The sequence below is a fragment of the Pongo pygmaeus genome, chromosome 16 (genome assembly GCF_028885625.2).
Source record: "Pongo pygmaeus isolate AG05252 chromosome 16, NHGRI_mPonPyg2-v2.0_pri, whole genome shotgun sequence".
In the NCBI taxonomy this organism is placed as follows: Eukaryota; Metazoa; Chordata; class Mammalia; order Primates; family Hominidae; genus Pongo; species Pongo pygmaeus.
Window position 1 is genome coordinate 47,362,323 of NC_072389.2, and position 27,532 is coordinate 47,389,854.

Sequence of the window (27,532 nt, forward strand, 5' to 3'; positions counted from 1 at the left end):
GGATCTGGTCCCATAACCGAACACCTCCCATTAGGACCCATCTTCAACACTGGGGATTAAATTTCAATATGAGATTTGGAGGACCCCCTATACCAACCCCGTCATATTAATAATAGAAAAGATATACACATAGGTTAATAAATTCATAACCCATGATTCAAAGCAAGAAAGAGAACTCTTCATGAGTCAGAAACTCAGAGGCAGCCCTGAATGAAGGAGGTAAACAGGCAGCCCAATGGAACACACGGGCACGCTACCCGGCCTTCCACGCCAAGGCTGCTACTGTTACCCAGAGGCTGCAGCATCCCTTCAAGCCTGTGTGAGTCCCCCAACAGCATAGCTTCAGCCTCCCCAGCCCCAAGTCCCACACTGCCACCTGCAGGCCAGCCATCATTGCCACGGCATGGCCAAGGACACGCAGCCAGGAGCCATCACAGCCCAGGGCATGCAAGGAACTCTCTGAGATGAGGTTACAACCAACAGTCACCAAATACATAAAGAAGGCAGAATCCATGAAAGAGAGGCAACAAAGAACCTACCCCCAAGGAATCCAGTCACAGAACAATCAGAAAAACGTGCTAAAATACATATGCTAACATCATCACAGTGAAAGGAGTGAAGCCTGTTCAGGAAATGAAAACACGTAGTTTTGGAAAAGATCCACTTAGAGAACTTAAAATGAAAAATGTGATAGTCAAGTTAAACAGAAACCCCAAAAGATGAATCCAGGAGTGGACTGGACACAGGAGAAGACTGTGTTCATGATCTGGAAAATCATGCTAAGAAAATTCCCCGGAATACAGCACAATGAAAAGATAGAATGCATAAGAGGAAAGTTTAGGAATACACAGCATTGATTCAGATATTTCTACATCCATTGAATATGAATTCCAGAAAGGGAGAATGAACAGCAGTTTTGATAAAATTGACAGGTAATTTCGTAGAGCTTCAAAAAGACATACATCCAGAAGTTGAAAGAGCTCACTGATAATTTTTTACCTTTACACTTTAGAAAAATCAAAATTAAAATTTTTTATTTTATTATTTTTTTTTTAGAGACAGAGTTTTGCTCTGTCACCCAGGCTGGAGTGCAGTGATGTAATCGTGGCTCACTGCAGCCTCAAAATCCTCCTGGGCTCAAGCAATTCTCTTGGCTCAGCCTCCTAAATAGCTGGAACTAAGGTGTGCACCACCATGCTTAACTAATTTTTTATAGAGATGAAGTCTTGCTTTGTTGACCACGTTTGTCTTTAACTCCTGGCTTCAAGTGATCCTCCTGCCTGGCTTCCCAAAGTGTTGGGATTACAGATGCAAGCCATAGAGCCTGGCCAAAGTTAAACTTTAAAAATCAAACATGGGCCGGGTATGGTGACTCACACCTGTAATCCTATCATTTTGTAAGGCCGAGGTTAGAAGATTGTTTGAGCCAGGAGTTCGACACCAGCCTGAGCAACATAGGGAGACCCTGTCTTTACAAAATTAAAAATAAAAATAGGCAGGAATGGTGGCACATGCCTGTGGGCCCAGCTTCTTGGGAGGCTGAGGTGGGAGGATCGCTTGAGCTTAGGAGGTTGAGCCTGCAGTGAGCCATGATCTGCCACTGCACTCCAGCCTGGGTGACAGAGTGAGACCTCATCTCAGAAAACAATAAATAAATAAAATAAAAGACAAAGTCCTAAAAGTTACAGACAAATGACCTGCAATGGGGACTCCAACTGCCATCAGATTGCATATCAGCAATATCAAATGCAAGAAGGCATTAACATCTGAGCACATGCAAGTGTGAACCAAGAATTCTATACTCATCCAGGCTATTATTCATAAGTCAGGGCAAGAAAAGACAATTCTAGACATATAAGCACTCAGAATATTTACCATCCACACACCCTTCATTAAATATTCAGTTTTGCACTCCACTAAAAAGAAAAGCAAAAGAAAGGAGTTACAAGAAGCAATGACAAGCAACTAAATCAAGAAAATATATTGTAAAGTGGAAATAAAAATTTCTATTTTGAAGTTTTTAATATACTGGAAATAAGATTCCAGGTGATTAGTAGAACGTTTGGGTGGTTGGGGAGCGGAACATAGGGCAGGAAACAGGAAGCTACAAGCATGCCAGGATGCTTGTCTTGTTTGGGGAGAGACAATAGAGACTGGTGGACTTTTTAATGGGACTTTAAAAAAATAAAAGTTTAGGCTGGGTGTGGTGGCTCATGCCTGTAATCCCAGCACTTTGGGAGGCAGAGGTGGGTGGATCACTTTAGGTCAGGAGTTCAAGACCAGCCTGGCCAACATGGTGAAACCCATCTCCATTAAAAATACAAAAATTAGCCGGGCATGGTGGTACACACCTGTAGTCCCAGCTACTCGGGAGGCTGAGGCAGGAGAATCGCTTGAATGCAGGAGGCGGAGGTTGCAGTGAGCAAAGATCACGCCACTGCATTCCAGCCTGGGCGACAGAGTGAGACTCTGTCTTTGAATGAATGCATGAATGAATGAATGTTTAAGTAAGAAGACTTTTTTTTTTTTTGGAGATGGAGTCTCGCTCTGTCACCCAGGCTGGAGTGCAGTGGCGCGATCTCGGCTCACTGCAAGATCCGCCTCCTGGGTTCAGGCCATTCTCCTGCCTCAGCCTCCCAAGTAGCTGGGACTACAGGCGCCCACCACCATGCCCGGCTAATTTTTTGTATTTTTAGTAGAGACGGGGTTTCACTGTGTTAGCCAGGGTGGTCTTGATCTCCTGACCTCGTGATCCGCCTGCCTCGGCCTCCCAAAGTGCCGGGATTACAGGCGTGAGCCACCGTGCCTGGCCATAAGAAGACTTTTAATGAGAGCTAAATTTGGAAATAAACCAAATTTCCATCAGCAGAGGAATGGATACACATTGTGAGATATCCACACACATCCTAGTGAGTTATACTAAGGAAAGAACTACAGACACAGCAACAGGGATGACTTGCAAACTCAAAACATGTTGAGTGGGAGAAGCTGGACACAATGAGTCAAAAAGTCAACAAATTGTAAGTCAAAAAAATTTTAAGTGGTTCAACGTAACAATTTTTTGACTATACCATTCCATTTGTATGCAATTCTGGAAAAGACAAATCCACTGTGGGAGAAAGCCGATCAGTAGTCACCTGGGGCCAGGAGTGGGGAAACTGACTGGGACAGAACGCAAGATAACATGTTGGGTGATGGAAATGTTCCATATCATGACTGTGGTGGTAGTTACACATGTATATAAATCAGAATTCATTGAACTGTGCACTTACTCTCTTGTACACTTACTGTACACTTACTGTACACTTACAGTGAATGTGTGCTATTGCATATAAATGATACGTCAATGAAATTGATAAGAGGAACCACCAGAATGGTGGAAATCTGATGCATAACATTCAAACCAGCAGAGGGGAAGAGAAAAAAATCAAACCAGAAAGCAGGAAAGGTGGGGAAAAAGACGAAGCACGACAAACAGAAAACAAGTGTGTCTCAAGCCCCAGGACTTGCTTTGAAACCCAGTGATGGTAAAATAAATGGAGAGGTTGGGGTGGGGAGTGAAAGGAGACCTGGGGCACAGCACAGTGTTTCCTGGTACCAAGATGGAACTGAGAATCTACAGGCCCTTAGAGGCCTTAAAGTGCCTCCAGGAAATTCTGGCAGTTGTTCAGGGACCCGAAGAGAGAACAGGAGGACAAGGACAGCAGAAGCGCTGAGGCCAGAGGGAGGAAGGAAAAGAAAGAAGGGGCTTTAGTGGTACCAACCCGAACTAGATAATGCACAAGCAAGGGCCACTTGGACCCTCCAGTGGAAGCCTCAGCCATCATGGTCCAGAGGAGCCCAGTGGGGGTGGTGGGATGAGAAAGATGCCCCGCAGTAGACCAAGCACAGCCGGGCCAGGCATCAGGCGTTTAAAGCTCCCCAGGTGAATTCAATGTGTAGCCCAGGTGAGATCCATCACTCTGGGGTCAAAGGATAAAGAGCCACAAGGACCTGTGAACGTCAGCAAATCAGCCAGAGCCTCTCTCAAGAGCACCTGCCTGCCTCTCCCCACCCGGGTGGCCCCCCTTCTGGGTAGCTCCCCATCCCTTCTCTTCCTTACTCATATTTTCCTCCCCTTTGTCTTTTCCTCTTTCTCCAACCTCGCCTCCTTTTACAACTTACTTTGCCAAAGCTCCCCACCTAGTGTTGGTAGACTTTTAAAACAGTGGCCTTTATGACATATTTATACAGATAGTCCCCAACTGAATGGTTTGACTTACAATTTTTTGACTTTCCAATGGTTTGAGATGTAACCTCATTGTAAGTCGTTCAAAACTAAGACCTAAATCTTACTAAAGTAACTGGCTTTTTAACATAGCGAGTCATTCACCGCTTAATATTTCCTGTGCCTCAGCTTTCCTAATAGGAAAAAAAAATCAGTCCCCAGCCCTGACCTCTAGTGGTAAACAGCCTCCCTGACTCCCAGGAAAGCCCCCTACAGACTCCTGTGAAAATTCCAGGACTCCTTGCCCCGTTTGTTGGGTGTCCCTGTGGAGTTTTATAGGACAGAGGTACTAGGGAAGGATAGATTCCTGCAGGGTTATGCAGTGTGCCCTGCTTTTCTCCTCTGCAAGAATGGTTCCATCCGAAATGAAGGAAATTTCATTTAAACCCTCAGCTGATTACCTCCACCAACTGAGCAATGTTAGCTGCATGGCCTGGGCTCAGAAAAGGCGAGGGTTACCCATGCCCACCAGCCACCTGCCGGTACCTGAGGCCCTTCTCCCAGTGCTGCACCATCCAAGGAACAGAAAGGATACTTACTTTTTGTTTTTCTGCGGGAGATTCTTGTGAATGCCGAGCTGCATGGAAGCAACCAGGGGGCCTGATATTTGAACCAGCCTCTGTCCTCATACTCAGTTGAGGCTGTGGTCCCAGGGCTGCTAGGTCACAGAACTCCAAGAGACAAATTTACAAAATCAGTTCATGTGAACAGGATCCCCTGAAGTTGTGCAGCACACAACCTGTGCAGCCCTGTGTGACAGGCTTGTGGCCCCCTTTTTCTCTCATGAGGGGCTCTGACAAGTTGATGAATGATGCCCCTGCTCCTGTGTTTCTACCCAGCTTCAAGGAAAACCATGCTTGTTCTTCTGGACAAATCCCTCCAACTCTGTCACCTTCAGGACCTTGAAGCTTATTTCCAGTCATCTCAGACAAAGGTTGGAAATGAGGTAAGCACTCAGATACCTCCTCACTGAGGAGAGACCCTGGCTGAGCAGTGGATGAAATGTGTACTCAGACACAGGTATGCAGCGTAAGAGCAGCTAGGGGACTGCCCGGCTCAAGTGGCCAAAGTGCAGCCCTGAGAAGCTGGAGCTGCTTGCTTTTATTCAGTGCAGGCACAATGCCAAAAGCCTGGAGCAAACACTGGAGGTAATTAACATTTATTGTTCCGCTTTCAGGGAAGGTCATGTGCGTAGATGATCAAAGGTCAGTTCCTGGTCAACATAAACAAGCCTGTTTAAGATAAATTCCCCCACACTCCCTTGTACCTACTCCTTGCCCTCTGCCTCAGGGTTATAGAACAGCTGTCTTTAGCTATTCTCCTCCGAAGCTATGCAGAGCCTTCCAACCTTTCAGAAGGCCCGCTCCTTTCCCTATAGCTTCTCCCACCACTCTGACCAATCTCCTACACTTGTTCCTTTTTCTTCCTTTTCTTCCGTTGCCTCATGAGAGGCTCTGACAAGTTGACGAATGATGTCCCTGCTCCTGTGTTTCTACCCAGCTTCAAGGGAAATCATGCTTGTTCTTCTGGACAAATCCCTCCAACTCTGTCACCTTCAGGACCCTGAAGCTTATTTCCAGCCATCTCAGACAAGGATTGGGAATGAGGTAAAGACTCAGATCCCTCCTGAGGAGCAGACATCAAACTGGCCGGGTTACCTTCGCCCCCCCCTGCCCCCACCCCCCCCCGGCTTCTCGCTCTGCGTGGCTCCCAGATTCAGTCTTGATGGAGCCTCCCCATCCCTGGCTGAGATCCATCCTGCACCTCTGGCCAATATCTGGGCTACAGCACTAGCCCAGCCTCCTGCCCCCTGCCCTCGATCTTGTCCCAGTGTCCTCCCAAACCTTATCTGAGCACAAGTGGCATTGCCTACACTTCTGTGTGAGAAGGTCCCCACCCACTCTGCACAAGCCCACGTTTGCCTCCTTCACAAGCCTTGCTGGCCTGCGGGGACAGACACTGGCCTCTACATCCTGGGGCTGGTGATCACATAACTGAAGCAGAGACTTTGTTGTAAGCAACTTTTCATGTGTGTGTGTGCCTTTTTCTTGGGAGAGGGTCTGTGGTTTACATCAGCTCTTCAAAAAGTCCAAATGGTTAAGAATCATGAAAGCGTTGCATGCTTTTTTGTGGTTGGTGGGTGATGATCCATCTTTTAGAATGTAGGTTCCCATTCATTTTTCAAATATTTACTGAGCACCTACCATGTATCAGCTGCTGCTCTAGGCACTGAGGATACAGCAATGAACAAAACAGATGGTAGAATGACTTTCTAGGAGCCAGAGACAGCCTGAGGCTCCAATGGGCACTGAAGAAACACTGCAGATTCTAAGTTGTGAACGCTGCAGATTCTAAGTTGGGAATGCTGCGCAGTTCTAAGCTGTGAACGCTATGAAGGTTTTACTAACAAGTTATTGATGACAGCAGGCACAGCAGTGTTGATGACGATGGCCACAGCAGGAGCCAGATAAACGCCCAGATAAATATCTCACTGCTGAATCGAGGGGAGGGGCCGTAGCCTGTGACAGGCAGCCGTGGTGAGGAGGCAGAGGAGAACTGAGATGTCCCCACCCCATGATAGCCCAAATAACTGGCTCCCCCAGCCCTCGCAACTCATGCCAGCTGGAGGGCTGCAGGTCCCAGGCCAGGCCAAGACACAGGCTGGGCTTCAGTCACCCTTCCCCAACCTGGGAGCCAGAACTAGAGTCTTCTTCCCAGACTCAGGACAAGTGAGGCTTCCCAGCACAGGTGTTCCTGACAGCGTGTCTGTGTGAGAGAGCGTGGAGTAGGGGGCGCAGCCAAAAGGGAGCCCCTGGGACAGGGGGCAGAAGGAACAAGGTCTCAAGTGATGCTGCAGGCTCCTAGGCAGCTCAGCACTGGAGGCATATGCTGCAGAGGCCGTGGCCAGATGGAGAGGGCCTGGCCAGAATGGATCTCCTCTTCACAAATCTGAGGGCTGCCCACACTAGAGAGGTTCTAGGTATTTGGAGAGTCCCTGGCGGGTCAGGGGAAATGGAGAAGAGGGAGAGTGAGAAACAAAACTTGCCAAGACCCATTGGATGCATCTGTGAAAGAGGCAAGAGCCCAGGCAAGGCTCCCTCTGCACTGCCCATGCCTTGGACTAACCCACCTCCAGGAACTTGCACACCCCCCTGCCCCACATACAGGTGCACATCCTCTCCCCCTGATGAATAGATGCCCCTTCTAGACACACCCATTTCGCTCCTAGGAATGGTGAGACTATATTTGCATGACATGGCCACTACACACATGACCAGAGACTGTGGCCCAGGCTCAAAGAGTGAAGCCTGGGCAATTGGCAGGGAGACATGTGCACATCTCCCACCTGGAGCAGCCAGAATGGGTCGTCACCCCACAGGCTTTAGGGCGCTGGGAAGAGAAGGGTGATCTGGGAGGAGGCATGAGGAGGCCAGAAGGCAGGAGGGTTTAGCATAATGGAGTCAGCGACATAGGCTGGCCACCCACTCAGCCCCTCGTTGTTCTTGATAGCAGTGTATCCAGGAGCTCGAGGTGGGGTTGGGGCTTGGGCCGCTCTGCAGGAAGTGTGGGTGGATGCATCTCTGCTTTCCATCTCAGTGTAAGGAGGACAGCTGGCTTCTCGGTGCCCTCAGCCCCTGTTCTGTGTGGGTCTGAGGACCTGGGCCCTCTGAGGTCCTTCTGTCTGGGGTGGGCCCTATGGCTCACCTGATTCTCTCCACACCCCGCTGTGAAATGAGTGCTGTTCTCTTCTGCCCTACATCCCCAAGAGCCCCTGGAGTGATCTACTGCCCATCTTCTCCAAAAACACACAAGGAGAGCCCTGCCCTAGTCCAAGCTGCAATTCTGCAAGAGCTTTCCGGGGCCTGGGGCACCTCGAGGCAGGTCCTGGAGAGAAGGGAAACAGACCCTGCACAGAGTCCCCATCGCTCCTCCCTCTACAAGCCCTGACCACGAGCAATGTGTCTCCTCTCTGTCACAGTCCTCCGCCTCCCGCCTTGGTCAGCCCCCTGCCCTCTCCCGAGCCTGGTGCCGGTCCAGAGCCAGCTGGAGGGCGCACTTCAAGGTCTCCACATTGTTCAGAACGTTGTATCGACTGAGGGCCACCAGCCGATCAAAGTCATGAGGCTCATAGGTGAAGTTCATCATGCCATAGGGGGTGTCTGGCCTGTTGACGGCAAAGTCCCCAAAGGCCTTCTCCTCAGCTGTTTGTCGCTCCACACCTGTGGGTGAGGGAAGCAGAGGAGAGGACAGGATGGAGCCCTCTGTGGAACTGGCTGGAACAGTCCAGAAGTCTCCTTGTGCAGGACACCTGGCTGGCTCCATGTGGGCCCTGCTTGGGCCACATCTTAGCTCTCAGACCCCCCAGGAGGGGCTGGCCCCATCTGAACTCTGAGACCCAGGGAGCAGAGGGCCACAGGGGCCAGCTCAGGCCCACCAGGAGGCATGCTTAGTGACATTCTCCAGGGAACCCACCCTCAGAACAGCGTCCCGTCACCATCCCAGGGCTCTGTGGGTCAGTCCCAGGCCTGGAGCTTTCCTTACCTGGGGCCAGGTGTGTGCGGAAGGTACGGTTAACAAGGGGGAAGTGCAGCACAATGGGGGAGCGGGGGTCCTCAGCCTTGGCAAATAGATAGCACTCACGGGCCTCCTCCATGTCTTCAGGGCCCACCTCGATGCTAGGGAAGGGGATTCCTCGGTCCAGGCAGTACTTCTCTGTCATCTTCAAGACCTGAGCAGGAGCAAGCCTCTGACTCTGCCTCTCCTCCACCCTGGCCACTCCCTGCCACCCTGGACTCACACACACCCAGGCTTCAATGCCAGCTCTGTTTCTGACTAGCTGAGTGACTTCAGGCAGGTGACAGCTCCTTTCAGAGCTGGTTTCTCATGTGTAAAATAAAAAAATTTTAAACTTCCGGCCGGGTATCGTGGCTCATGCCTGTAATCCCAGCACTTTGGGAGGCCGAGGCTAGCAGATCATGAGGTCAAGAGATCAAGACCACCCTGGCCAACATGGTGAAACCCCGTCTCTACTAAAAATACAAAAATTAGCTGGGCATGGTGGTGTGTGCCTATAGTCCCAGCTACTCGGGAGGCTGAGGCAGGAGAATCATTTGAACCTAGGAGGCAGAGGTTGCAGTGAGCCAAGATTGCACCACTGCACTTCAGCCTGGTGACAGAGCAAGACTCTGTCTAAAAAAAAAAAAAAAAAAAAAAAAAACTCCCCATCCAGTGGTGTTGTGAAGATTAACAATAATCAGTAATGATCAACAATCAATCATCCACTGCCTCAACAGCATTCCACCATGGTCCTCCAGGAACCACCATGTTCTTCCCTTCTCTCACCCCTCTCTGCTCCCTATTAGAAGCTGATGTCAGTTTCACAAGGTTGACACGCGACAATCACAGAAGGTCTATGTCAGAAGAGGCTTCATCAATCCCCAATCAATCCCAGGCTCTCACTGGACCCAGGACAAGGAGGAGAAGGAAGGGCTGCTCCAGCAGCACCACCAGCACCCACATGGGAATGGGGGCCTCTGTCCACCACCCAGCAGAGTTGGAGGAACTTGCTGCAGGGCTTCTGCAGAGGGGACCCTCATGGCTCTGTTGTTACCATGGTAACAAAGGGGCTGCAGACTCAGGTCCAAGCTGGAGTGGGGAAGTCTGTCATGAACGGGCAGAGTCTAGAACTGGGGGATCTTCTATGGATGAGGCTAGAAGTTTCCTGGGGACCCTCTTTGGCCTCCCCTTTCCATGCCCACCATAATCTCAGCAATTCTCCTGCAACTGGGAGACCTGTGCTGCCAACAGCATTCAGAAGGCAGCCCCCTCACACACAGAGTAGAACTCAGGCCGTCCACAAAGGGCAATCCCCACACACCCAACCAGTCCCCCTCACCAGAGCCTTCTTTCCCCTCCTCTCCTCCCTCACCCTTTCTGTCCACTCACTGCAGGTGCTCCCCACATCCCTGCCTCCCAGCTCACCTCAAAAGGGGCTTCCAAGGAATAGTCGAAGGACAGAATGAGGTCCACCGCTCTCTGAGGCAGCAGAGCCAGTGGGAACGGAGAGTTGATGGCAAAGCCTCCGTCCACCAGGTACAGGCAGTCCCGCATGGGGGTGAGCTGGTTGGGGAAGGCGTCCGGGTGTGTGTCTGCAAGGAACCCGTGTGTACGCACAGGGCGAATGCAGTTACTCTTGCTAGCAACCGCTTCTGTATTTGCTTTCACGTTTGCCTTCTCTCTGTAGAGTTCTCTCTGACAGCCATGGAGTCTCCTGCCCCAAGCCCTTGGCCCTGCCTTCCAACTTCCAGCAGTACTTAGAGTCGCTCCGCATCAACCCATAGGCAGCAGGAGACCACACCTCAACCCCCAGCCCAAAGCCAGCACTGGCTCCAGTGAGCCAGAGGCGCAGGCAGGAAGGGAAGCCCCCCATCTCCCACCCAAGGCAGCACCCACCTTTCCAGGCCACGAACTCCCTGCCAGCCACATAGTCCTTGTGCAAGCAGAGACCCCGGGTGAAGTTAAAGCTCTGGGCGGAAGTGAAGCGGGAGGTGAATATGTCCAGCACAGCCTGGGAGAAGGGCCCCTGCGGGGTGAGGAGCCTTGTTCGCAGCCTCGAGGGGTTGTGCAGCTGAGGCTTCTGGCAGTCGTCTAGACAGGGGTGGGACAGCGAAATAGAGGGAGAAGTGGCATCCTCCTTTGCCCAGTGGTCCTTATAGTTCAGGGGTGCCCCTCCCCAACAGTGAACCCTCCCCCACATCCCTCCTCCTCCCCGACCCCACCTCCCAAGCCTCTGACCAATGCTTCATTGAACCACTTTGAAACGACTTTTTCTTTTGTATCCTCTATGTTTTGAAAACTGCCTGTAGCATTGTACTTACTAAATAATAATTTATCTTCCACCCTTCCGAAAATAAAGTTTGAATCTACAGCTTCCAATCAGAACTCCGTCCATTAAACACTGACTGAGCAGTTACTATGCCCGGCACTGCACTAGGCATGAGGGCTGCGAAGGTGAATGGGACCTGCCCTGGCCCTCCCGGGTGCACGGCCTACTTGTGGGGGAAAGTCACATAAAGAGAGAATAAATGATGACAATGCTCCGGGGTAAGGACGACGACAGGGATGTGCACATGGTCCTAGGGCACCATGGTGGTAAGATTCTCAGGCGTCCTGGAGGGATGGAGTGGAAAAGGGATGTCTGGCAAAACGACATCTGAGCTGAACTGAGGAACAGAGCAAAAGTGATCCAGGGGAGAAAAGCGGGAAGGGTGCTCGGCACCGTGGGGCCCCCATGAGCCATTTAAGGACCAGGCTAAAGAGGAGCCACTTAAGAGGGGCAGACAGAGTATCAACCCAATACCCAGTAGTCCTGCGCCGAGTGGACCTAATTGGATCCCAGAACAGAGAACTCAAAAGGTGTGGCTTGATCACACCTCTGGGCATCTAGACACCCTAAGCTAGAAGTCATTTCCTCAGGACTTCCCCGAATCCAGTGGGACAGCCAAGTCCTTCTGTGTCCTCTCCCTCATTCTTCTTGTCTCTGCCAGGGCCCTGTTGCTGGAATGTGGTGTGGGAGGGGCTCGGGGTCGCTACCCTCACCTGTGATATTCACACTGCCTCTGTACCACTCCAGGAAGCTGAGGCCTGAGCCAGCGGTCTTTAGGAAGATCTCATCCAGGCTGGTGGCAAAGGCGCTACCCCACACACCTAAGGAGACAGGCAGGGCCCCACCCCACGTCAGGGCCTGGCCCCAGCACCTGCCTGTCCCCAGCCCTCCAGCCTCGACTCACCTTGCAGGTAACAGATCCGGGGTTCAGGCCGGAGCTGCAGCAATCGTCCCATGAAGAGTTCTGAGCCAAAGAGCTCGGTGGGAACATAAGCCCCATACTTGGGGAAGCCGACCTCATAGGGTGTGAACTCACACCACTCTAGGGGCCCGAGTGAAGGGAAAGTCACCAGGGGCTTCCCACCATGGTGCTTGTGCTCAAGCAGGAATCTTAGCCTTGCCAATGACAGGAAGAAGCAGCAGCCCCGCTGTGCTCCAAGGTGTCTGTGTGCAACCACCTCCTCTGGGTACCCTGATCACCCTGGCCTCTCACCCCCTCCTCCCCACCTCCTCTACCTCCTTCCTTCGTCTCCACACCCAGGCACCTGCAAAATCTTCTCCACTTAAGTTGGTGCGGACGTTGACGCTGGTGTAAATGGGGTAAGGGTTCTGACCCTGGCAGACCGCCTCCTGTTGGTCAGATAGCTTGGCAGGGTTCTCCTGGGCAGGAAAGAAGGGAGGCAGCATGGTCTTTCAGGAGTTCCATTCCCCATCCCTGTGGCCTGGGGCCGGCATCCTGCAGCGTGTGGCGTGCCCACAAGAGAGGCTTTGGGTCGCCAAGGCCAGTGCTGTAAGGACAGCCCTCTGAGGGACAGGCTTTGGGCTGCAGCCAAGGGGGAGCCCACTGTGGGTCTGTACAATTCCAGGGACTATGGGAACACCCTCCCTCCTTCTTTACTATTCAAAACAGCGTATCAGAACACCAGGGAGTCAGGGTGACATGGTTAAAGGAATTCTTGAAAAGCCAGTCCAATTTCTTTAAAAAATAAATTACTAGAAAATGTAGATTATTTACTTAGAAATGAGAAATCACTTGTGATATCCACCCACAGCTGATCTCCACACACGGAGTGGTGGGGAGCAGCTCCCAATCTTATCGCCTGGAACTGCAGCTGGGTCTGAAGTTCCAGGAGCCGCCAGGCGGAGTGAGTTATGGCGGAATTGGCCAAGGAGTGGGTGTGGTGCTGAGCCTCACTTCCAGGTGTGGGCTGAAATCACTTTCAAAACATCCTGAGACCAACTAAAATCACTCTCTCTGGAAGGGGGGCCAAGGCATGGGTGTGTTTGAAAAGCTACGCCGGTGATTCCAATATGCAGCCAGCGCTGAGCACTGTGGGCCAGGCTCCTCCTCCCCAGGGGTTAGGAGCTAGGGAGGCAAAGTGATGCCAGCCCACCCTGGAGTCTCACTCCTGGCCCCAGGGGAGCCGAGACCTCAGGAACAGCTTTGTAAATCAGATCTTAGCCTGAGGGATGAGGCAGAAGCAAGGGGCGGGTGGAAGGAGTGGAGAGGAGCCTACGTATTTCCTTCTGGCTCTTCTCTCACCTCCTGGTACAGGAAATACTCCACAAGGAGGCCCCAGAGGTCGATGAGGGACACGCTGTGGCCACTGCGCTCCCGGACCCCCAGTTCCTGAGTGTAGTACTGTAGCCGCTCCGTGGACAAAGCTCCCATCTTACTGCTGCAGACGTGAACCTGGGCACGCTCAATGGGGCCCTGCAAGGCCACCTGGGACCAGGCTGGGTCCCTGTAGAGTGTGGAGATGCACCTGGGGATGGGGGGGTGTGCCTGAGTCAGGGGCAGGAGAGCATAGCCACGGGAGAGAGGGGTGCAGAGTCTGTGAGTGGCCCTCCACCCCCACCACTTGCCCTGCTGCCCTGCCAGCAACCCCACTCAGAGGGGCGCTTGGGACTCAGCCTCTTTCTGCCCCTCCTAACCCCCTTGCAGGCAGGATCCCAGCCCCTCAGGGACTCCTTAGATCACCAGGTCACAACCCCACACTTTGTGGGGTCTCCTTTACCCTGTGCCCTTCCCCCACCTCACTTACCAGGTGGACCCAGAGACCCCACTCAGGTAGGTCACAGTGTCTAGAAGGCCGAGCTCCTGCAACCCTGCCAGGCTGCCGTACAGAGAAGACATGGCTCGGGTTCCACCCCCGGAACCCAACACAGCCACTACTGGCACCTGGGTACAATAATAACAAGGATAACGACTCCGACTACCACCTTCATTTACGTATTACTGCCTATACATGTCAGACATTATTCTAAGAGCCTTACACGTATTATCTCATTGAATCCTTACAGCAACCCAATGAGAACCCCATTTACAGCCAGGCGTGGTGGCTCACACCTGTAATCCCAGCACTTTGGGAGGCCGAGGTGGGCAGATCACAAGGTCAGGAGATCGAGACCATGGTGAAACCCCGTCTCTACTAAAACTACAAAAAAATTAGCCGGGCGTGGTGGCAGGCACCTGTAGTCCCAGCTACTCGGGAGGCTGAAGCAGGAGAATGGCGTGAACCCGGGAGGCGGAGCTTGCAGTGAACCGAGATCACGCCACTGCACTCCAGCCTGGGTGACAGAGCGAGACTCCGTCTCAAAAAAAAAAAAAAAGAAGAGAGAGAACCCTATTTTCCAGATGAGGAAACAGGCACAGGAAGGTTAAATAATGTGCCCAAGATCATACAGTTATTAAGTGATGAGCTCTCACACCTAAGCAGTATGGCTCCAGAGATAGCCCTTAACCATTCGACCTGGAAGATATAAACCTGGAAGGTACGTCTGATTCCCCAAAATCAGCTACAGCAGGTTCCTCTCAACCGTGGCACTCTCGATATTCTTGACAAGTAGCTCTTTGCTGTGGGGACTGTCCTGTGTGTTGTAGGATGTTTAGCAGCATTTCTGGCCCCCTCTACCCAGTAGAAGCCAGCAGCCTCCCTCCACCTCCCCTTTCCCCAGCAGCAACAATGAAATCGATCTCTACACATGGACAAATGTCCCCAGGGGTGCGGTGGGGAGGAACTAAATTGTCCCCCGTTGAGCACCACTGAGCTAAAGTGACAAAGGGCGGCCAGCAAGCAGCCTAGACCTGCCCCCAGACACCAAAGGTGCCCAGAGGTTTTAAGGTCTCCTCAGGATCGGAGGTGCCTGAGGGGTCAGAGTGCATGCTTTTGGTTGCTTAGCTTTCCCAGTAAGATTTGGTTCATTCCACTCTGGATTTTTGGTTCTTTTCCCTGTTCTCGTCTCCTGTCTTGAAAAAATGCTCCCTGGCCACTGCTCACAGAAGGCGCTGTCGCTTCAGAGTGCTGGATGAGACAGAGCAGACACCTAGCACAGAGAGGGCACACATATTGCCCCAATGAACGATCTAGGCTTGTCAGCGCTGGGCCACAGTGACAGCGTCTCCTGAGGACTCAGGCAGCCAGGAGAAAGCCGGCAGCCTATTCCTGATCCCCTGTAAGTCCCTCTCTCAGCACGCTTTTCCTCCTGCCTCCCGGCCATAGGCTGTCTGTCTCTATACCCAGAGGATCCCAGGGACCCCCAACCTCCACATCCCTTTGATCACGTTACGGACTCAACTGTCTCCCTCCAAATTCCTGTGTTGAAGCCCTAACCCACAATGTGACAGTATTTGGAAATATGGCCTACAAGGAGGTAATAAAGGTGAAGTGAGTAAGGGTAGGGCCTTCAACTGATAGGACTGGGGTCCTTAGAAGAGGAGGAGGAGATCCCAAGGCACACGCTCGCACAGAGGAAGGGTCACATGAGGACACGGCGAGACAGCTCCACTAGGAAGAGGAGAGGAGCCCCAGCAGAAACCAACCCTGATGATGACACCTTCATCACGGACTTCCAGCCTCCAGAACTGAGAGAAAAGTCATTTCTGTCATTTAAGCCACCTGGTCTGTGGGGTTTTGTTACGGCAGCCCACACAGACCAAGACATCCAGCCTTGGCCAGGGCTGTTCGGCCCTAGTCCCATATGGGGTCCTGGCTCTGCCGATGGTGCCCACAGCTCAGATGAACAGGCCAACCTCCTCTGGCCCCTCTTAGCCATGCTGGTCCTCTCAAGGGAAGAGGCTTGATATGGTCCTAGCGGCTGGGGTCCAGCTCCTCCTCCATTCCGTACCTGGCCACTGTCCGGAGCCTCACTCAATCCCAGCACCTGCTGCAGGGCCTTGGACACGACCTGCTTCCTCCTGTCCAGAAACTCCTGCTCCCCGTCACAGAGGTCAAAGCCAAGGCGTAGGTCTAGGTCCCCGGAGCTGCCTCAAGTGGGGTGGGGTGGCGGTGGGGGGTTCTGGGTGACTGTCCAGTGGAGGAGAGCCTTGGGCCCAGCCCGGGTCTTTCACAGGAGCAGGTCCAAGGGATCTGCCCACCAGCACCAGAACCAGGGAGGGAAAAGTGTCATCTCCACCCCACGGCCTGAGCTTCTTGGGCAAGAGAATGGAGCACGTTGGGGTATGTGCCCGCACTTCTAGCCCAGCCCCAAGAGGCCTTCTGCCTAGAGTCCCACTCACCTCATTTCCACCTTCATACTCAGAGCCACCTCCTGGCCCTGAAAGACACAGCAGCCCCAACCCTGAGCTCTCTGAGTAGGATTCTCCCAGGGAAATGGCTCCCCCACCTGCAGCCCCTGCAGCACCGCGATCTCTGGCTCGATGTGGACATCATAACTGAGCTCTGGGCTGACCTGATCCAGCCACCCTCTTGGGTCCCTCCTCCAGATCTCTCTTGGTGGTCACAGAGAGCAGACAGGGGTCCCTCTGGCACCCAGATAGAGCCTTACCTCCCCCAGGGCCACAGAACACTGTTCCTCCTGGCCTAGGGGCAGAGAGGAGAGCAGGATGCCCCCCTCGCCCAGCTTGCTGGTCTGAGCCTCCAGCTCTGCACTGGGGCCACTCTGTGGAGAAGAAAACACCCAAGAAGCTCTCCAGCAGGGAAGAAAAGTCTCCCGCAATGTGGCCCTGGAACGCCGGTCTGGGCTGAGTTGGATCTACTGACCATCCTGGCGGTACACTCACCTGCACAGCCGCCAGCAGCTCCATCAGCTCTACGTGTAGCCTGGAGCTCAGCACTGGGTTCACGTGGAAGGTAAAGGTGGGTGGAAGGCCTGGCTCTGTGGCAGGCTGCAGGGGCAAGAGCTGTGGCTTCTCGTAGGCCCCAGGCACTGCCAGCTGGAGCTGCCTAGAGCCTGAGAGCAGAGGGCCCAGGTGGGTGCGCAGGTGAGGGGGTGGGTCTATGTCTGTGCGGCTTATGCTGGCAGCGCCCCAGCAGCAACCCCCTCCCTTCTCTTCCCCTAGGAAATGCCAACTCCTATCGCCTTGCTCTCTCTTGAGCACTGCTCACAGGGAAAGCCTCCGGAAGGACTCTTGGGTCCTCTAGCCTGCCCTGGTCAGAACTGGGACTCGGGAAGGGTGGGAAGCACACAAATGCCTGGAGGGGAAGGCAGGGAGCGGGGAGGGAGAGGGGCCCTGCCCAGAGCCTGTGGGGCTGATGATTTGAGATGATTCTGTTTATCATAAGAATGAGCAGTTTTCAGGCGGTGGTTTCCCCCTTGCGCCACTTCAGTCTCTACTCATTGTGTTGGAGGTTTGTGGCCCGAGAGAAAACCAATAGGCTGCAAGTTGTTCTGGCCTTTGTTTCCAAGTGTAGAACGTTGTGAGAGGAAGGTTTGTAGAGGCGGGAGGAGGAAGAATGGGATGCGTGGGTACAGAGAGATGCACGTCCTGGAGAAGCGGCGGAGGGCTAGCCCAGACTGGAAGATGAGGCCCAGGCTGGGAGGAGTGAGGGGGTGGGCTTGTGGGCTCCGGAGCTCCCTGCCCAGCTTCCCAGCAGCTTTCTGGGGAGGAGGCCAGACCCCAGAGAGAAATGGCTGCACATGACATCTGGGCAGAGGGGGCTGCAGACAGCCTCCCACGAGTCCCAGCCCCTAACACAACGTGGAAGCAACAGAGACCCAAAGTATGGAAGGACAGCAGACACTGAGGGATGAGAGGTCCAGAGGAGTCCCTACCCTACAGCCCCTCCTTGCACTAGATGAGGCCCAGAGACTCGACATGACCAAGCGTGGGGAGGGAATTCAAGAAAATAAGGAAAGTGATATTTTATTCATGCCAAGGCCTATGGACTGAGATGGAAACGTGCTATTCATAAGAAGAAACCATATAATCTGTGGTTGAGAGAACCGGAGTGTCACTGACCTGGGTTTGACCCTGGCTCTACTACTTACTGGCTGTGTGCCTGTGAGCAAGTGTCTTCTTTGGGCCTCAGTCTCATGAATTAGAGGATACTGATTGTGCCTGCTTTACAGGGTTGTTAGGAGGATTATAAGGCGCATTAAAATGCTTAGCCCAGGGCCTGCCTCAGAGTGAGCGCTCAGGGTTCCCTGGGCAGGACTCATCCTGAAGGCTCAGGCTGTCAGCACTGGAAGGGGCCTTCGCTGTCACACAGCTACTGCTGCTATCCCACATCTGGACTCCCCTGCCTGGGCGGCTGCCCTCTGTGGCACTGGGTTTGACAACCACAGTTCTTCATTTCCCCTGTATTCTCACTCTGCCATGTGACTTCAGCTCCTCCCGCTAAAGAAGCCAACTATATTCCTTGCCCTCCAGCTTTGAGTTCAACCCTGTTTTGGCCAATAACATGTTAGGTAGTGGCCAGGCTGTGACCAGGCTTAACAAGCGCTTGCTCAGTTGGGTTTGCTCTCTTGTTCCTCTGCTGATGCCTTGAGAACACGCCCAGGCTAATGGGCTTGTCACAGGAGGCAGAGAGACACATGACACAGGGCTGGGCCACCCCCGCCAAGCCCAGCTCAGCTGACCGCCAGGTGTGTGAGCCGAATAAATGCTGCTTGTATGCCACTGAGATCATGTGGGTGTTTGTTGTAGAGCAATAGTTGGGCAGATACAACCTCTTTGCTCGAACACTCCCAGGGACAGGTTGTTCACTGCCTCCAGGGGCAATCCATCCCATCGTTAGTCGGCTTTGAGCAATGAAAACTTTAAGAACTTCCTGCCCCAGACCCACCTCTTTGACATCAGTAGTCCCAACCCCAGGAGAGAAGGCAAAAGACCCAAGGCCGCTGAGCAGACTCACCGTACTCTTCCCGTGGGGCTGTCCCATCTCCCTGGAGCGTGCCCTGGATTCTCAGACAGGGGTGAGCCTGAGGAAAGCAGAGGCCTGTGGGGCCAGACAGCCCACGGCCCCAGCCAGGATGGAGAGAGGGAGGAGTGCCTAGGGCAGGGTCTGGGAAACAGCCATGGCCCCAGCCAGGATGGAGGGAGAGAGGAGTTCCTGGGGCAGGGTCTAGGAAACAGCCCTCCCAGGACCTGGGCCTCATGGGTAGGAATCTTTTGCAGCAGCCCAAGGTCATACCCAGTCCCTCTCCCCAGACTCAGAGGAAGTGGACACTGGTGGGAAAGGGGGAGGAGTTGAGAGGCCATGACAGTGGCTGCTCCGGTGGTCTCAGCAGCCAGAGGCCGAAGTGAGTAACGTGCTATGTGGGAGTAGGAGGCTGGGATCCTGGGCTGTCCACCAACTGCCTGGCAGCTTCTCATCCTTCCCCTCTGGAGGTGCCTCCCTAGCATGTCTCCCCTCTGAGGAGGGCTTGGGTGTCCCCTCTGGAGGTGCCTCCCTAGCATGTCTCCCTTCTGAGGAGGGATTGGGTGTCCTTCAGAGGCAAGTGGGCCTGATGGGCCCTGTCATGGGTTCCTCACTGCCCCCCAGCCTGGAACAGCGCCAAGCTCGCCTTCCCCACTCACCACCAGAACCCCGTTGGTGATGACTTCAGATGCAGGCACCTGGCTGCAAAGGATGAGGAATACATGAGGAATACATCTGGCCCCATCATGATGGCCTCTACAATCATAATGTGACTGAAGCAGCGGGCAGACCATGAGCACAGCAGGGTTTGGGGTGGGGCGAACCTGCCATCCAACATGCAGATGGGTGTCAAGACCAGGCCATCGCCTTCAGGCCAGGCCTGCAAGGCCAGTGCAGGACATGGTGACTGGCACCTAGGAGCTGCCCTGACTCAAATCTCTGAGTCTCTGAGGGCGTTGGCTCTACCAGAACTCACCTCTTCTCCAGAACAAATTCCACCTGCAGCTCTTGTGAATCCTACATGGAGGGGGAGGGAGCACCAATTTTTTCAAGGCTCCAAAAGCCTCCAGAGCTGTTCCTGCCTGCCAGCCCTGCTTGGCTCCAGGGGCTAGAAGGGGAGACTGGCATTGTGGCTTGTCATGGACATAGGAGGGCAGTGGTATCTCCATGGAGAGCCTCATTTATTCCAAAATATGTGTCAGGCGCTGTTCTAGACATTGAGAATTCAGCTGTGACTGAGACAGGCAACACACAGCCCTCAAGGAGCTCCTATTTTGGTTTCATGCAAGGAAGATGTATTAGAAGGAAACCTTTATAGGGTCAGGGCTGCGGGGTGGAGGAAGGTCTGCCTTGGAGGCTTGGCCTGTGCTGACCAGAGCCCCCTCTTTGGTGGCCCTGTGCTGGGCCTCCCCTCCTCCAGCTGGGCTGTCTGCCAGCACTGGTGGGCTCACCTGGTGGTTGAGTGGGAAGGTGTGTCTGTGAGGTTGGCCACACTTGAGGCTCCTTAGGTCAAACAGGAGCAGGGAGAGCTGGTCGCTGCCCAGGATGTCCTTGTCATAGAGGGTGAGCTCCAGGACGTTCTGGGGACAGAGCAGGCAGGAGATTGGAGCATGAGGTAGGACAGGAAGATAGCTGTCTGAGGAGTTCCCTTCCTTCTGCAGCCTGGCCCCCTGTCTGGTCCTCACCTTCACAGCACCATGGATCTGGTAGTGGAAGGTCTCATTCCACTCGGGGTCACTGCAGTTGGCCACTATCCTCGTCTGGGCAGGGCTGGGGGACGCCGTGGGCAGCCACAGTTGCACATAGCAGTCGGCTTTGGATACTGCAGGTAGGACAGGGAGGGGCTGGGGCCTCAAGCTCTCATTGCCGAAAAGGTTTCCTGGGGGAGGCTAGGGCGGAAAGGGAAGGAGCAGAGCGGGGAGGGGAAGCCGCCCACATGGCATGGTGGGGTGAGGAGGTGGAGGGAGAGCCTTGATGTCTTTCACTCCATCTTGATTCCACACACCTCCCATTCACCTGAACAGAAATCCTGCGGCAGCCAGTTGGAAAGATCCCATGGCAGCACAGACCATTAATTCCAGCTACTGCCTGATTCAGGCAGTAAAATCCCCTCCCTGTGTGGGCACTGGCATGGAAAGCTCCCTGAGAGCACGTGCTGACTTGTAGCCACAGCGGGCCTCACACACTCACCCGGGGCGGCACTCCCAGGCACAGGGAGGAGGCCGAGTCTGCACAGCTGTCCCCTCCAGCCCTGCCCACCCTCACCTCCACGGTCAGCACCAGTCCCTCCACCTACTCCACACACACACGCTCACACACACACTCTTGCACTCAAGCACGCACACGTGTGTAGTACTCACACTGGCGCACACACGTATACACACACTCATATTCAGTCACACACACTGGCACTCACTGTCATGTATACACACACATACACAACACGCACACACACGCATGTATACACATGCACTCACGTTCATACACACTCGGATACACATATATACACTTCCACTCACACTTGCACTCACACACTTGCACTCACACACACACTCGCACACATGTATACACACACTCGTGCTCCCACACACACTCACACACTTGTACTCACACACTCGCACACACTTGCACACATGTATATACACTCGTGCTCCCACACACTCGCACACGTTTACACCACACACACATGCACTCACACACATACACATGTACTCACACTTGCACTCACACATACTTGCACACATGCGTACACACACATGTATACTCACACGTATACACACACTTGCACACATGAATACACACATGTATACACATGCACTCTCACTTGTACTCACCCATGTATACTCTTACACACACACACACACACATACATACACTCTCTCTCTCTGCCAGCCTGAGCTGAGCTCTGAGGAGGCCGCAGGGAAAGGACAGGGAGAAGGGTGGAGATGGGGTCACTCACGCAGGTCTGTACCCCGGATGTTTGTGGCCCTCAGCACCTTCACCTGGAGGTCATAGTATGGGTAGGTTTCCCGCTGCAACAACAGAACTCTGGGGACTCAGTCAGCTAGTGTGAGCCTGGTCCCTCGCCCCATTGTTCCCCTTGTCCCATCACGGAGCAGCAACCTAGCATAGGGTCACTGACATCTCTGTGCCGGGGAGCAGGGAGACCTTGGCAGGGCCCAGGCATTCGGAGTTCAGCACCTTCGTGATGTGTCTGGACCCTGAAACCCATCCGGTCTGGGTTCAAATCTAAATCCAGCACGGAGTCACTGAACTAATGATGGCTGTCACGCACAACACATGCAGTTCCCCTCAGACCCTTGCGCCCCCACTCTAGCTTGGGAGCGGCTGTGAGAGCTGTGCTAATGTTGTGCTTCAGAAGATTAAATATTAAAAGAGAAAACTGTGACACCCTCTCCCTCGCTTGCTCCCTGACAGAGGCTCAAAGATCGTCTAGGAGGCAGCGAGCAGGTGAGCGGAAGCCGAGAGTCACCGGCCAGCTGGTACCGGTCTGACGAGTCACCGAGCAGATTGCAGCTGGGTTCAGGAGAGATAACATCAGCATGCTGCCTACTGGGAGGGAAACTCTCCCCTCACAACCCCACTAGCTCCATGGACTCTACAGCCAGGCTCGCGCATCCTTGGCGAAAGCCAACCCACCCCAGACAAGTGTCAAGTGAATTGACCCTCCATTTCCTAATCGGAGGGAGCTATTTTTAAGAGCCAAGGTCTAATTTAAGCTCTGCCAGGTCATCTGGAATAAACAGGTCCCGCCCCAACTCAAAACCCAGGGCTGGGGCTGGTCTCAGTCTTCACAGGGCACTGCAGCTCCCAGGACTCCCCCAGTCCGGGTTTCCCAGGTAATCTCAGGTACGTTACCCGCCAGTGCCTCCACAGAGGGCCCTTCTTCTCTCTCTTCTGAAGCAGCACTGCCCCCAGGAGGGGCAGCATCTTGCCTGCCAGCCACCTTGGCCAGAGTGCCCAAAGCATGGCTGGGCAGCCTCGGCCCCAGCAGGGAGCCCTGCCTGCGCTCCTCTGGTTGCACAAACTGCTGGCTCAGGTGTGACAGGCAGCACTGAGTTAGGAGGGTGGAGCTGCCTGCTCTGCAGAGGACTCAGGCTGGATGGCCTGCTGGAGGTGGAGTTTGACATGCTCCAGGAAGTGACTGGAGCTTAATTTTCTCAGGCAGGAGGCAGTTCAGTCCCTCTCCAAGAGACTCTTGGAGTCTCTGGTTAGCACTCTTGTTCCCAAACCCAGCCCCGTGGTTATCACTGGGCTGTTTGTGAAAAATAGACACCGGAGCTATTTCCACAAGACCTCTAGGTGATGCTGGCACAGCTGGCCCAGAGACCAGCTGGCAAGTGCAAATCAGGGACGAGTCTCCTTCAGCTGTGGAAAAGGCCTGAAACTAGCCACCCTTCAAGTCCCACCTTCCCTGCGGCTCTTGAGCTGAAGCCTAGAAATCTCTGCTTCAGTGTTTCATCTGGGCTCAAAGATGTTTCTCTCTATATATATATTTTCTAATTATACTTTAAGTTCTACGGTACATGTGCACAACGTGCAGGTTTGTTACATATGTATACATGTGCCATGTTGGTGTGCTGCACCCATTAACTCGTCGTTTACATTAGGTATTTCTCCTAACGCTATCCCTCCCCCATACCCCCCGCCTGCCGACATGCCCCGGTGTGTGATGTTCCCCGCTCTGTGTCCGAGCGTTCTCATTGTTCAATTCCCACCTATGAGTGAGAGAACATGAGGTGTTTGGTTTTCTGTCCTTGCGATAGTTTGCTCAGAATGATGGTTTCCAGCTTCATCCATGTCCCTACAAAGGACATGAACTCATCAAAGATGTTTCTAATCTCTCCTGACCACCCTCATTAATTTGCCAAATACCAAGAGCCTGGTGGGTGCCAGACCTGTGCTAGGCCCAGAAACGCAAAGGTGACAAAGGTGAGGCGGGCCCATCCACATCCTGGAGAAATTCAGTCTCATGACTCCCTGTGGCTTCGGCCCAGGCTCGCTTCCTGGGTCAGTGTACAGTGTCCAGGTACAGACAGGCATATGGGCAGGGGGTTATAAATAAGGACAGGCCAAACAACAAGTCTGCCTATCCTTCAGTGACCAGATATGCAGGCTTTAGCGTTCTCTTTGGCCATCATAGGCCTTAGGCTACAGATGGATGTGACGTTCGCTCTTCTGTGGACCACAACCATTGAGGTGGCTGAGACCACAACCATTGCACAGTCTCCAGGAAGAGTGAGGATCTTGGAGGCCGTGAACTGCGGGAGGGAGAGAATTTCTGTCCCTCAACTAAGATTCAGTCACCTCCACTCTTCCCAAGGCCTAGAGTCGCAGGCTGAAAAAATACAACACCCGAAAAAGATGTGATTCAACTCCAAAATGAACCGAATGGGCAAGTTCAGACTAGAAACTCCCCCCCAAAAAGGAATGTGTGACTGCCAGTGACCAGCCCCCAAAGAAGGGCCTGTTTCTGCTTTATTTGGATTGTGAAGCCAAGACCTGGCCTGGGCTCTAAGAAATGAGAGTCCGGCAGTTGGTGATAGCTGTGAATGTATGCAGGGGACCTGTGGATCCATACAAGAGGAGAGGGCACAGAGCTAGCTGGGGGCAGAACCAGGCTGGGGCTCTAGCTCCTTGACTGATATGAGTATTTCTGGCTATACCATCCTCTTCTGGAAGTCATCAGCCCCACTGCACAATAAAGTAATTGCCCCTAGTGCCAGATGAGACAGAGACAACAAGGACTATATTTTCTCTTTGGAATTGGCCAAAGTGAACCAACACTTCTCCACTTCCCAAACACCTCTGCGTCCCTCCATCCCAATTCCTTCATCATGGGCTGCAAGAAGAGGCACCAGGCGCTACTACATGATGGGGGAAAACACTTGGATCTTCCAGAGCCCAGTGTGTCCTGCAGAATTCTGTAAGGATGGATGTGTTCTGTATCTGTGCTGCTGACTCATCAGCCATGACCACACTGGCTGTACCACGTGACATTTGTAATGCAAGTATTATATTCATTTTCTCTTGATCACTAATTGGCTTATTCTTCTAAGTTCTTTGCTAAACTACTATCTTTTCATTGTTATTTTCATCAAACTCCACAGGAGGGGGAAATAAGAGACCCAGACAGGGCTTGGTTTCTTGCTTTATTAGGTTTATTGTAAGGAGCAGTAATGAGATCTTTATCAGTCCTCACTACAAAGCTTTCATCTCCAGCCTTCTCCATAGCTCTGTGGAGGGCAGAGAGTTGAGGGAAGGAAGAATGGAGCTTGGGAACATGGGATCATGTATGTATACCAGGAAAGAAAACACACATTCTTTATTCTATTGCTTCAAACACAGTTTGTGAGAATGGAAGATAACAAGCACAGCTGGCCAGGAAGGCAGGGCACACGTGGCAGGGCAAGTTCCTGCTATCCAGGGAGGTGGCCCAGCGCTTCCCTGCTGCTCCTGGAGGAAGCAGAGTCCAAGCTGGCCCAGACGAGGCCCCAGGCAGCACTGCTTCTATGTGGGTATGGCCAGTAGGGACGTGGCACCACACACTGCTCCTCCGAACTCTGGTGAAGGGCTGCCCAGCCTCACAGGCCTGAGCAGAGTCTCCCACATCTGCGAATGGGGCCAACGGCATTCACTGTCTCTTCAGGCCCCCACGGACAGCGTGCCTGGGGGAGCCTAGTCTGCTTACCATCAGCACGTCGATCTGTCACACAGCATGGGGCCATGGTTTACAAAGGACCACAGCATGTCCAGGACAGGCCACTAAAACTGTCGGCACCCACCCTCACCACCATCAAAGACACTGGTGCAGTGAGACTTCGAGTCTGCAAAAACCCTAGGGAGGACAGGAGGCAGGGCCACTCTCCCTGTGTGTCATCAGCCTGCAGTGCCTGAAACTCCAGGCTGTGCACCTCTGGCAGGATCCCCCACACTGCTCCACAGGTTTGGCGGTGAGTGATTTTTAAACCAGCGTCCTGCTGTTCTTGCCCCCCGCATCCTCTCTGCTGTGCCTAAACACCTCTCAGGAACACTTGGCAGCACGCCATTGTCAGTTCCAGGTCCACTCATCCCCTGCGTGCTGCCGGGACCCACCTTCCTGCGCTATCCCAGCACAACCCTCCAACCACACCATTGCTGAACAAAGCTGGGGAGTGATGGCCAGGGCAGGCTGTAAGGCAAATGAATGGAAACTGGCTGGAAAAAGAGAAAGGGCCCAGAGCACAAAATCGCCACGCACAGAGACTAAGCCAGCCTGCCTGAGTGTCTGGTGAGCGAAGACGGAGCAGGCACCTCTGTGGGAACATGTGTCTAGGGATCACGCATACCCCAGACAGGGCAGGCCCATCCTCAGGAGCTGCGGTCACACTCAGCCCGGCCTAAGGCGAGGGATGCAGGGCCTTGCCTAGGCAGAGAATGGTGCTCTCCGAGGCATCTAGGCATGGAGTGTGTGGCCAAAGAGGGTCTATTTACAACATACCTGACAATCAACTAGCACTGTATTCCTAGAACTGAGACTTCCCCTTGCTTCTCATCTTACCTTGCTTAAATATTAGTTATTCCCAGAGTCGGGGAAGTGGGAGAGAAAGCCTGGGTAGGGCAGTGAGGGAAGTGATAAATAGTGAGAAAGAAAAGGAGACTGAAAACTAACAGGGTGGCTACTGAGGGGTGCAGGGCACGGCTACCATGGGGACGTAAAACACTACACAGAACGCGAGCCATCGGGTCCATGCGGCCAGAAGCTTGAGCGCTGTTCTCTCATGGAACTCTCCAGTGAGCCATGCTGAGCGGTCCTTGCGAAGTCGTGTACTTAATAGAAAAGCCCTTGATGAACAACCCCATGGTTACAAACACTTGTGACAAGTTTCCTTGTTCAGGTGACTGGTGTGCAAAGGCAAGATGGTGCACCTCCTCCTGACCAAGCAGGTACTGAATTCTCTGGAATTGCCCACAACATAATGGTATAAGGTATAACTAATCTCTTTTCCCATTAAAAAGCTGGCAATGCCAGACCATGAGTCTAATTAATTCAGAGTTGTTCCAGGGCACAAGATAGCCAGTAATGTCCAAATAGGGAACCTTGTGGTGGTGGCAGCCAGGATTCCTAAGGCCAGGTGCTCCTTCACCTCTCTGGGAGAGCCAAGCTGTCCATCTGCTGGATCCCCATGATGCTGGGCTCAAGTGTCAGCTGGGTTTACCTCTTTGGAACAGAAGTAGTGCACGACCACTCCATTGGGGTATCTTGCAAATGCACTGCAGGGAAGAAAATGGCTTGGGAGTGAGGACTGCTCCTAAGTGACCACTTCTCTGGCAGCGGCACCTCCTACAGAAGAGGCACATTGCTGGGGGGCCATTCCAGAAGCAGCCCACCCAAACCTCAAAGAACCTGAAGGGCTCTGGATTTCTGTAGCCATCATCTCTGTCAAATAACCAAACAGAGGATGAGGTGCACACAGTTAAGAGTGCATGGGGTATTTTTTGATTTTGTAAAACACACGGCATATTAAAGATGGGCAGTGTACCAGCCCAAAGCTC

The 27,532-nt window shown here is 53.2% G+C and overlaps 2 protein-coding genes across 3 annotated transcripts in view; both read right to left on the minus strand.

Moving 5' to 3' along the window:
- Positions 1 to 5,290: 5,290 nt before the first annotated feature.
- PLA2G4F (phospholipase A2 group IVF) lies at positions 5,291 to 23,053 on the minus strand. Its single transcript, XM_054452070.1, has 20 exons — positions 22,856 to 23,053; positions 21,936 to 22,008; positions 20,662 to 20,798; positions 20,428 to 20,556; positions 19,953 to 19,993; positions 19,636 to 19,678; positions 18,971 to 19,037; positions 16,897 to 17,066; positions 16,662 to 16,775; positions 16,393 to 16,430; positions 16,002 to 16,137; positions 13,919 to 14,055; positions 13,417 to 13,639; positions 12,419 to 12,533; positions 12,058 to 12,195; positions 11,867 to 11,974; positions 10,721 to 10,915; positions 10,250 to 10,416; positions 8,810 to 8,996; positions 5,291 to 8,487 (listed from the first exon to the last, which is right to left on the minus strand). Exons 1-20 carry the CDS (start codon positions 22,964 to 22,966, stop codon positions 8,267 to 8,269), a joined length of 2,550 nt encoding a protein of 849 aa, XP_054308045.1. The 5' UTR covers positions 22,967 to 23,053; the 3' UTR covers positions 5,291 to 8,266.
- A 2,083-nt stretch (positions 23,054 to 25,136) lies between these two features.
- VPS39 (VPS39 subunit of HOPS complex) overlaps positions 25,137 to 27,532 on the minus strand; it is a 49,638-nt gene continuing 47,242 nt past the window's right edge. The window contains exon 25 of one of the 2 annotated variants that reach the window (XM_054452071.2): positions 25,137 to 27,250. In XM_054452071.2, coding sequence (XP_054308046.1) covers positions 27,175 to 27,250 — 76 coding nt within the window. In that variant the 3' untranslated portion in view covers positions 25,137 to 27,174. Of the gene's footprint in view, positions 27,321 to 27,532 lie in introns of both variants that reach the window. The other variant, XM_063652142.1, reaches the window with a different exon arrangement.

Bases quoted from the DNA above. Each gene is read 5' to 3' on its own strand.
- PLA2G4F (XM_054452070.1), bottom strand. From the start codon at position 22,966: ATGCTTTGGGCACTCTGGCCAAGGTGGCTGGCAGGCAAGATGCTGCCC. The intron at 13,640-13,918 runs GTAAGTGAGGTG...CCCCATCCCCAG, and splicing joins GGGGTCTCTGGGTCCACCTG to GTGCATCTCCACACTCTACA. The intron at 10,417-10,720 runs GTGGGTGCTGCC...GGTTCCTTGCAG, and splicing joins GGAGTTCGTGGCCTGGAAAG to ACACACACCCGGACGCCTTC.